The sequence below is a fragment of the Cannabis sativa genome, chromosome X (assembly GCF_029168945.1).
Source record: "Cannabis sativa cultivar Pink pepper isolate KNU-18-1 chromosome X, ASM2916894v1, whole genome shotgun sequence".
In the NCBI taxonomy this organism is placed as follows: domain Eukaryota; kingdom Viridiplantae; phylum Streptophyta; class Magnoliopsida; order Rosales; family Cannabaceae; genus Cannabis; species Cannabis sativa.
In genome coordinates, this window is record NC_083610.1 from 34,504,875 (window position 1) to 34,516,348 (window position 11,474).

The following is an 11,474-nucleotide window of genomic DNA, read 5'->3' on the forward strand; positions in this document are numbered from 1 at the left end:
AATGTCGTTGGTGATACTCATACTTTTCGTGGAGTTTATGGCGTAAGTGATACCGTTGGTGACGCCCATGATTCTTGTAGTGTATATTGCTCAATATTCCTAACGGTTTTGCAGAATCGAGAAAAAATTTACCTGGTGGTTTTTCACCGTCACATATTCTACACAGTTTTCCCAGGCGGTCGAATAAGCATCGATCTTAGAGATCAACGGGAATATTTTACCCGACTATTTAAAATAGTCAGACAAACCCAATTTTATAGTAGTGCTGTCTTATTGTGACCACACTTTTGTAACCATATCTATAATAGGTGCATCCACCTCCATTCAAAGGGAGTTGTGGTTGAATAATAAAATACACACAAAGTGATCTCTTTAAAAGTGGACTAGACTAGTCAAGCTCTTAGTGAACTACTATAATTTTTGTGTCTTTTTTAAATTATTTACATACTCACATATAATTATACAATATATTTTTTGAGTATTGTAAGGGGAAATTTGATTTTCTATACTTACATATACTTAATATTTTTCCCCTAAACATATAACACTTAATATTTGTGGGATATGACATATTTTAAAATATTCCTAATATACCCCCATTTAGATTACCCCTCCCCTTTCTCTTCTTCTCTTTACTGTCGAGCTTCCCAGGGCTAAAATAAGATACCCATTGGACCCAAAAAAAATTTCCAGCACATGCATCGGACCCCAATCAGGGTCCCCATTGGACCAGTCGGACCCACAAAAATTTTTTTTCCCAGCACGCACATGCATCAGACCCCCCCATCGGAACCGTCGAACCCCAAACTAAATTTTTTCAGCACAAGCATCAGACCCCCATCGGACCCCATCGGCCCATCATCTTCCCCAAACTGCAATTTTCCCAAATCGCAGATCTGAACCTGAATCGAACCTAAATCTAACAAAACTCACCGTGCACACATAAACACATACATTATACATTATAACTCTAAAATCAATACCTATCAATACTTCAAATAATATATCACACAAGAAAAAAAACAATGACAAAAAAAAGGGGGACAGCGGTGTAAGCGGTAGGCGGTGAGAGAGAAGTGCTCGATTTTGATTTGGGAGGTGACCGGCATTGTGGACGGTGGTGAGGGGCCGGCTTTGTGGGTGGTGGTGAGGGGGGTTTTGGGTTGTGTGCGGTTCGGTTGAGAGAGAGAGAGAGAGAGAGAGAGAGAGAGAGAGAGAGAGAGAGATGGGGTTGAGTTATGAGAGGGGTATTTTTGGGTTTTTGATAAAGTGGTCATATGTTTTCAATGGTGATATGTATTAGTTTAGGGATAAAATATTAAGGTATTTGATGTATATTTTTTCAAATTTTCCTATTGTAAGTCATGAGTAATAAAAAATTTATTTTCAAATGTTTAAATGAACTTTAATACTTGCAGTTTTTGATGGTATCTAAATTCCTCTAACAATATATTCCATAATGCATTTTGTATTATATTTAAAATTAAGTATTAAACTAATTAAAGCAATATAAAACATCAACCGAACATATTTTCTTTGTTTTGTTTTTGAAAGTGCTCCAAACATAGTATTACTAGCACACCCACAATTTAATAGAGAAGGCCTTCTACAGAGTGGCAATGCGAGGACCTTATGATGATCATATGAAGAAAAGACGCAAACTTATAGAAAGATTATCCTAGTGTAAACAATATATATATAATTAATAATATGAAAGCAGCTTATTATGATTAATACTATAATAATAACTTAGGTAGATGAAATATTGTTGAGAGGCTGAAAGCCATGTCGAAGGGCTGCTTCCCAAACTTTGTGAAAATGAGAGAAATCTGCATTATTATTATTATTATTATTATTAGTGGTAGGAATAACACCACATTCATGCTCATTCCAATCTTCTAAGCCATGTACTATCCCAGCTACACGCCATGCACTCATCACCCTTCTTGGCAACCAATTCTGTTCAAATATTAATTAATTATTAATACTGTTATTTATATATATTTAACAAACTAATTAATACGAATAATAAATAAATAAATAAAATGTTATTATATATTGTACCTCACAAGAGTGGACATTCTCGAGAGATTTAGGAGTTAACATTGCAGGAGTGTAGTGGTAGAAGCAGTCTTTGCGTAGTTTCTTAGGTTGGAATTGAGAGAAAGGAATAAATACGGTTCCTTTTGAAGCTTTCAATTGTTCTTCTTCACTTAATCCATCTCCCACTAACCAAACCTATATAAATTTATATAAATATATAATTACCATTAATTCTGACCATATATATCATTTCTCATATTTATTAAGTCAATATTATCCAGCTTTAATATCATTAATACCTGGTAAGAAGTACTTTTGGTGAGAACCAAATTACTCTTAGAGTCAACATTGAGTAAAAAGTTTTTAAGTTTGGTATACTCATCCTCTCGCAATGTTGCCACCTGAAGAAAATAAGTAATGTAATTATTATTAAAAAATCATCAACTTAATTTAATAAATAATATTATATTATTAATAATAAAATTACCTGAATACCCTTGTGGCACAAAGCCAAGGCAACCAAAGAAGCAACTTTGGTAATTTTGCCTCTAAGCAGGACTTGGGTTGTGGGTTTAGGTATGGTGTTGAGTATTACAGCCACTGCAAGGCTACTGCCATCCACAACTTTAGTCTTCAACTCAGGATGCCTTTTCACATAGAGTGCACCATATGCATTCAGCTCTTCACTCTGCAGTAATTAACATTTTCTAATTTCATCATTCAATTTCTCACAATCTACTATTACATTGTTCCATAGTAGTGTATAATCCTAATAATTATATATTGGTAGAGGTATAGGGTATTTGATATTAGCTATGGTGGGAGTAGAGTTACAATCCTAATAATTATACATTGGTCAAGATTGACCGTATTGTCTAAATAAATGGTAAAAATTATGCACTGACACTGACAGTATACATATATTACTTACTTGATTTAAGAGACCAAGACTCAAAACTTTAACTCCTTTCTCTTCAGCTTCAAGTATGGCTTCCTCAACCAAGCTGTTGATTGATGCATTTTGCCATTGCAAAGAGTACTACAAAAAAAAACATTATAACTTTTATATACAAGTACGAATACTGTAAGGCTAGTATTACATATGATTATTAAATATATATTATATTAATTGCGTACGTACTTGGAGCTTGTATTTTGGTATAGCCCAAGTTTGTACGTTGAGTCGATTAAAACGATGCCTTTCCACAACAAATGGACGGCCATAAATCCAAGTTATCATGATGGACCAGAGAGTGAGGGGCCACATAAACATCATGATGTACCATTTGGGTGACACGTAGGGCTTTGATGACACGTGGGCAAATCCTACTTGTAAGTGGAAAATAGACTCCGGTGTTGTGAGATGCGTTAAGTACACCACTTGAGCTGATTCTTCTCCTCTTTTCAACGACGTTTCATAAAGACTATCAGTACTCTTGTCCATTGTTCCATATAGATAGTCATAAAGTGGCATAAATAATGAATAGTTGGTTCGAAATTGAGTGTGGTGCAATGAATGGAACCTGAAAATGTACCACAGATATGCATATCACAACAATGAAGAATTAACTGTACAACTACGTTTATATATATACAAGGAAAAGAGAAACTTACGAAGGAGTATACATGAAGTACTTAAGAGGTGGAAATATAGAGAAGAGTGATTTAGGAACGAGCTCAAAATTGCAATGACCCAAATTGTTCATGAAATCAATGTAAGTCATATAACCAGCAATTGATGCTATGGAGGCTGTTCTTGTGAACAGTGTTGTCAATATGGGAGTTGCAAACAGCACAAAATACGCTATGTGCTCAGCAAATGGATGTATCACAGCTACATAGACACACACATATAATACATCACAATTCATTTAATAAAAAAACTACTAATGATATTGATTAATTGCACTATAATTATATGGGTTTATTCATTAGTTACTCACAAGTAATGGGCTCAGTGACAATGGAAGAGTGGTGATGAGAATGATAACGATTGTACAAGTAATGGTGGTGAAGAGCTCTATGAAGCCAATAGTATGCAAACTCCACAAAAGTAGTATGAAGAAGAATTGTTATCAGTACTCCATCACTTCTCCATAGCGGTAAGTTTTGTGCTCCATCGATTGTGAAAATTCCCACGTAGAACCAAATTCCATTAAACAATATTTGGTCATCCCTGAATAATATCATCATTAGAATAACAATAACAATTAATTCATATATATGATCATGATAAGCCATATATATATGTATTTATAATTATTGTGTGCAATGTTTATAATATTTTAGGGAAATTTGAGTTCATGGGACACTTTATATCATAAACATTTGTGGTGTAGTTCCTTCAAATGAAAAAATTTTTAAAAGTTTTTTTTTTTTTTTGAAAAATTGTTCACTCACGGAAGCAGGGTCTTAGAAGGCTTTTTTCTCTTTCTGGGAAGGGTCTTCAGGAAGCTAGTCCTCCTCTAGAAGGGGAGTTCCGGATGGCTAGTCTTTCCTCTTAGAAGGTAGTTCCTGATAATCGACTCTAGTTGGCTTTATTCTATGCAGAAGCTCCTTCAGCGAGTGTCTTTGGTTCGTGATCCCAGAAGCTCGTATACCGGATGCACTCACCCTTATGCTGACGTGGAGATCTCACTCAAAGAAGATGGTTAAGTTAGTTATTGTCTAACTAACTTAACACCATAACTTCTTGCAGCCACCGACTTTAGGATGTTGATCCTAAGCCTATAAAATTCACCTACTCTTGTCTTTTTAGAAGATGGTTCAGATTGAAATTGAGAGATAGAGAGAGAAAAGATTGAGAGGTACAGAGAGAGAGGTACAGAGAAAAGAGAGAGATTGGGTTTAGATTTTGTAAGAAGAATCTTCTATAGATGAAGAAGAATCTTGGGAAAGAGTGTGAGAGTTAAAACACTTTGAGAGAACTCAACAGAGAATCTTTCTCGACTATATTGTACTTGTTTTTGTTCAATCAAATAAGAGGATTTTGTGGTATTCCAGAGCTGGAGTAGAGCCATAGATCACATCAATCTATCAGACTTTAACCAGTGTATATCTTGGTATTGATTTTATTGTTTTACTACTTTATTCATTTCTTGTTTTTCATACTATGTTCATCTCTATTTTTCTCCGATTATTATTTGTGGTTTGTTAACTTGTCATTGCTAATCGTTTGATTATTTAAAGTTTAGTTATTTTGATTCTACACGTTTACAGAATGTGCAGGATCAAAATAATGAGTAATATCGGTATTGTAATATAATCTTGTCATCACTATCTGTGTATTCGGATAGTCAGTCATCTATCCATCTTTGTAAGAACCCAATTTATTATGAAAATACATAGACATAAGATTCTACTGGATAAGAGAGAAGATAGAAGAAGGGTTGGTTGATTTAGACAATGTCAGAATAGAAGATAATCCTGCTGATGTTGGGACTAAGGTCTTAACTGTAAACAAGTTCAAACATTGCTTGAACTTGATCAATCTCAAAAGTTAGTATATTGGGATTCCTGGAACACCAACCATGATGGTTGCATTTTTTCTTCATCACCGTCAATATTTTAATTTGAATTATCTATGTAGAATTTATCGTATAGTTCCTCCAAATGAAAAGGTCTCCAAAAGTCTTTTCTGAAAAATTGTTCACTCACGGAAGCAAGTCTTGGAAGACTTTCTAGTCCTTCTAGGAAGAGTCTTTAGGAAGTTAGTCCTCCTCTGAAAAGTGAGTTTCAGATGGCTAGTCTTTCCTCCTGGAAGGTATAGTTCCTAATAGTCGACTCCAGCTGGCTCTATCCTATTCGGAAGTTCTTTCAGCGATTTCCTTCGGTCCGTGATCTCGGAAGCTCATATATGTTCCTGGATGCACTCACTCTTATGTTGACATGGAGATCTCGCTCAAAAGAGTTGGTTAAGTTAGTTATTGCTTAACTAACTTAATAACTTAAGTTCTTGCAGTCACCGACTTTAGGATCTTGATCCTTAGCCTATAAACACTACAACAAATGTCACCTTTACCAGCATAGTTTGCTACTGCGCAGGTAAAGGTAACTTTTACCAGCGTATTTCGCAAACTGCACTGGCAAAGAGGTCAAAGTTTTACCAGCGTAGATTTGCAGTGGTTAAAATCTAACTTTTACCAGTGTATTTACGAGCTGGAAAAAGTCATTTTTGTCAGCGCTTTTCAATTTATGCTGGCAAAAGTTCTAATACCAACGTTGATTTGCCAACACATCACAAGTAAATTCTATATTACTAGCGCAATACTAACTTTTGCCAGCACAAAAATGTGCTGGCAAAAGTGACATTTCTTGTAGTGAAATAGCACCTACACTTGTCTTTTTAAGAAGATGATTGAGATTGAGATTGAGAGATAGAGAGAGAAAAGACTGAGTGGTAGAGAGAGATACAGATAAAAGAGAGAGGAAAAATTAAAAACTACATAAAGGAAAAATAAGAAGGTGAGTGGTGATGATAGACCTTTTGATAAATTTCATGGTCGATCCTAAAGTATGAGAAACAGATAGCGAAGAGAGCAAGAGAGATGAAAAATAAAAGGTGAGCTGTGAGTGGAGTAATTTTTGAGATTTAATATTTTTTTAATAATGACCTTATAATATATGGGATGTTTTTGAAGGTAGAAACTCAAATTTCCCTATACCATTATATATATATATACATAATATATATATTAATTACCAATTTTTTTCCCTGTCCACTTGATCAAACTCAAGACCTCTATCAAGAATTCGATTGTTGCCTTTGGCATTAATGTAGCGAGACAAAGAGATCCAAATTTGGTTGTGCAGCATTCTCCAAAGGAGAAGTGGAAACGCCATAAATGTGGAGAAGTCTCTTTCTTCTGGACTATCTTTTGTCAAATAGTTGTAAGTGCTCTTAATTGCAAATGGAACCAACAACACATGCTGCCATATTAAATATATTAGACCACGTATATTCTAAAAGAATGTTGCTATTATATGATTAATTAAATTAAATTAAACCAATTACTGCATCAAATAATGTTAGGTATCCCATAACAAATACCTACAAATACAACATTTCGTATATATTGAAAGAACAAAGCTTTTTATATTATAGACACTATCTATAGTCCCTTGCATGATATTTATGTATGTCATTGTAACTACATATTCTAATTATAGTATGAACAAACCCGCGGGCGCGCGGTTGGGTTACATACGCGCGTTCGACCCACATTACAAAAAAGATTATTGTTAGCGATAATTTTTTAGTCACAACAAAAAAAAAATTGTGACTAAATGTGACTTTTAGTCACAACAAAAAAGTTACTTATGACAAAACATAATATTTAGTTAAAAGTTGTTACTAATTTAGTTTTAGTCACAACAAGTATTAAACTAAAAACATATTTATTCACAACAAATTGTAATTTTTGTGACTAATACTTTTAGCCACGGACTTTTTACTCACAACGTAGGAATGATAATTTATAATTAGTCACAACTTTTTTATTTTTAATCACAAGTTTCGCTGTGACTAAATTTAAAATTTTGTGTAGTGCCAATTATAGTTATAATATACATCTTATTTACTTTTTAAAATTTTAAAATAATTTAACATTTGAAAAATAAAATTTAATATAATTGATTACATGCGCATTTTTTTTTTAAAAAAAAAAAGTTAATAAATATACAACAGACTTTTTCAATCTTTACTTTTATTATAGACTTGAAAGTAAGAATGGCAAAAAGATTCACGATTTGATTGGAGTTCTAATCTGACGGATTAGTGGTGATTCAAAATATTCGAATCACCGATTGGATAAGACAAAATCTAAATTAGGGCCCGTTGAAAAAAAATTTAAAAAATCAAAAGCTGCTTTTTAAAAAAAACTGTGATAAAGAAGTGTTTGACAAGCCGCGTTAAAAACACTTTATTGAAGAATTTATGAAAAAACTACAACTAAAAGTTAAAATGGTACAATCCAACTTCTAGAAAAATTTATTTTGATTAAAAGACTCTATAATAAACTATTTTGTACTAAAAATATATTTAATATTTATTATATATTACAAAAAATATTATTGTAAACTAATGTTTTCTTCATTTATCTTATCGAGTTAATTGACTATATATACCATATTAAACATTTTAAATTTACAATTTTTTAATTAATGTCCTACTCATTAAACTTTTCATTTATCTTTTTCCTTTTTCTTAATATTTTTTTTGAGTTAATAATTTTTTAAAAAAAAAATAGTAAAATATCATAAAACTATATGCTTAAAAATAAGCTTCTAACTATAAAGTTGTTTCCAAATAATTATTTATAATTATTTTTTTATGAATCAATTATAATTTATAATTATTTATTATTAAAAAAAAATGCTAGCTACACGATTAATAATTATTCAAAATTTTCAAAAAAAATTACAAAAATATCTACTAACGTAACAATATAATAAGTTCCTTCACTTTCATTTAGCAACTTGGAAAATAAAATCAAAACTAGGATGAAGGAAACAAGTTTGTTCCTATTGTCATTCACATTTTTTTAATTTAAGATTGTAAAATTTTTATCTATCTTATCTTATTATTAATATGTATGTATATATCTCTATTGTTGTATTATTCGAAATATTTTTAAAGGAGAACGAGAATATATAAATATATGAGTATTTCATGACATGTAAATTATAAATGTAAATATTTGGTAAAAAAATTTGACATTTATTGATTATTAAGGTTGTCTTTTTCAATAGTTATAAATTTTTTTACTATATTTAAATTTATTTTTGGAATAAAATAATAGTTACCCAGATTCTTAAAAAAATATAAAAAACAATTAAAATTTAATATCTCACTAAACAAAATAGAACTTGAAGTATGGTTTGTTTTCTAGTATATATATATAAGTCTCAATGTCTTCATTTTTACCTACCTATTTTAAAAAGAGAAAATTAATATTTAAGGGTCAGTTTCCCATTTTAATTGATGTCATTTACTTATACTAAAAATCCAGTTAATATTGAAAGACCACATGTATTTATTTATATACCTTTTATTTTGTAATGTACAAATTACATTTTTACTGTTAATTATTTTTTTTATTTACGTCTTATTTTACTTCTCATAAATAGCACGTGCAAAGCTCCAAGATTATACTATATATGTGTTAGTTTTGTGCTCCTCCTGGCTTTCCTTTTTCTCTCTTCTTTCCTTTTCTCTCTTCTAATTATCCAAAATGAAACTTGTCCATTTGTTAAAAACAAAAATGAAACTGGTCCAGGTATCTTTGGTAAATGTGTACACGCATATTTATCTTATAATATTATTCACCAAAAAAAAAAATTATATAAAATATTATTTTAGATTTTATATTTTACCAAAGTTATTAAATGGGTTTTCTATTTTGTTAAAGGCTAATTAGCAATTTTTTCTTTCGAATTTTGACATGTACTAAATCATGCCCTCTTAATTTTTTTGGCCGTTAAAAATTCCTCCTGAACTATTAAGATTATTAGATTTAAGGACTTTTGTCTAATTTTAATAAAAAAATTCTATCACGGATGAAAGTTTAAAAAGCATGATTTAGTACATATCAAAGTTTGAGAGGCACGATTTGGTAGATATCAAAGTTTGGGGAGCATGGTTTAGTAGATAAACAATTACTGAAACAGTAAAATTGAATGAAATTAGACAAAAGTCCTTAAATCTAACAATCTTAATAGTTCAGGGGGAATTTTTAACGGCCAAAAAAGTTTATGGGGCATGATTTAGTATATGTCAAAGTTCGAGAGGAAAAATTACAAATTGCCTTTGTTAAATGACAAAATGAACCTTTTATTTTCCAAAATGGTATAAATAAGACTCTATTGATTTTTTTGACTAACTTGAACAGATTTTTTATCAAAATAAAATTTAATAATAATTTAATCTAAAAGTGTTATTACAAAACTATTTACATTTTTGTATTTGTTCATTTTAGGAATTGTCTCCAAGTTGGTTATGTTAAAAAAAATTATCAAAAAAGTGGGTATATTTTAATAAAATATAATATAAGGGTATTTTTGATTAATGAATAGAAAAAAAGTATTTTTCAACTTATCTTAAATTATAATTTAAATATTATTAAAGTCAAAAATTAAATTTAATTATTTATTTACAACTAACAGTTAAATTTAGTTATTTACACTCAAAATTACTGAAAAATACCAATAAAGCCCATAATAAATCAATTCTTAGTTCTTAGTATATAAGACGAATGTTTTCTCATTAATTAATTAATAAAAAATCTCTTCTTCTAAGAAGGAAATGAGGGAACGAAACATAACAAGTTACGAAAATGATGAAAACACCACTTAAAAAAAAAAATACCGTGAAAACACATTGCATGCATGAGCTAAAATATTTATTTTCTTCTTGTTCTTCTAATTCTTTTTCATTATTATTATTATGAATAAGTATTGTTAGATATGGTAAGGGAAGTTTAAAATGGGATGGAGTTAATTAATTTAGATCAAAGAAAAACATATATACCTTAAAGGTGCCAAGGGACTTCCATGGCCATTCAGTGAGGATTCCAGGCGTAGAAGCCATATTCTTTCTCTTTCTTCTGATGATATTTATATATATTTATATATATTTCTCTCTAAATCTAAACTGAATTTGTGAAATGTGTGCTCCAAATACTTGGTGGAAGGCCTCTTTTATATATAAATATATGTAACTGCTTCCTGCTAGCTGCAATTAATAATTATATGCCTTAAATTCAAATGCGACAGATTTTTTTTGAGAAATAAATATAAAATTATACTATATATTATTTTTTAATTTTTTTTCCAAGTATAATTTGGGTTGTTCTGGTAATTTTTATGTGAGTTGCTATGCGGATTTTAGTTGCGACTTAAGTTGCTCCGTTAGTTGTTATAGATGTTACTGTTTGAAGTCTAAAAATAAAAAACCCCTAAGAAATAATAAATGTAGATATTTTTTTGCAATAAAATAATTTTGAGTTCTCATACATATACCTAACTAAGCTTATACTTTTGTCTTTCATATAGAAAAAGAGGGGAAAAAAACAAAAAATATTGGGAAGTTTTATTTACACTTCATAAAATGATAAGAATATCATATTATTAAAAAAAAAGATAAACTTAAATAATTTTTAAAAATTAATCTTAATATATTTTTTTTTTTTGAAATTTTCTCCTCACATTATTTTATTTTAATTTCAATACTTATTTTGATTTTATTTTCATATTTCTTTTCTAAATCATGTATATATTCTTTTTTTCTAAGAAAATTTCATATAATTTTTTGTTTTATTTTTTTTTTCATAATATTTAAAATATAATTTATTTTTGTTTGATAGGTGTTTAAGGCAGATTTTTGTTAACAAAATATATAAGAATTTTACGTAATAAATATGTAACAGAATTAA

The 11,474-nt window shown here is 30.0% G+C and overlaps 1 protein-coding gene across 1 annotated transcript; it reads right to left on the reverse strand.

Annotated features, from left to right (window-relative positions):
- Positions 1-1,510: 1,510 nt before the first annotated feature.
- Positions 1,511-10,764, reverse strand: LOC115713279 (very-long-chain aldehyde decarbonylase CER1). Its single transcript, XM_030641761.2, has 10 exons — positions 10,571-10,764; positions 6,746-6,972; positions 3,987-4,219; positions 3,658-3,877; positions 3,185-3,566; positions 2,975-3,082; positions 2,531-2,731; positions 2,343-2,444; positions 2,065-2,238; positions 1,511-1,959 (listed from the first exon to the last, which is right to left on the reverse strand). Exons 1-10 carry the CDS (start codon positions 10,628-10,630, stop codon positions 1,750-1,752), a joined length of 1,917 nt encoding a protein of 638 aa, XP_030497621.2. The 5' UTR covers positions 10,631-10,764; the 3' UTR covers positions 1,511-1,749.
- Positions 10,765-11,474: the final 710 nt, after the last annotated feature.

What these genes read in the sequence shown, in the direction of transcription:
- LOC115713279 (XM_030641761.2), bottom strand. Translation starts at nt 10,630, where the DNA reads ATGGCTTCTACGCCTGGAATCCTCACTGAATGGCCATGGAAGTCCCTT. An exon ending in TACTTCATGTATACTCCTTC is followed by an intron (nt 3,567 to 3,657) that starts GTAAGTTTCTCT and finishes GTACATTTTCAG; the next exon opens with GTTCCATTCATTGCACCACA. An exon ending in TACCAAAATACAAGCTCCAA is followed by an intron (nt 3,083 to 3,184) that starts GTACGTACGCAA and finishes TTTTTTTTGTAG; the next exon opens with TACTCTTTGCAATGGCAAAA.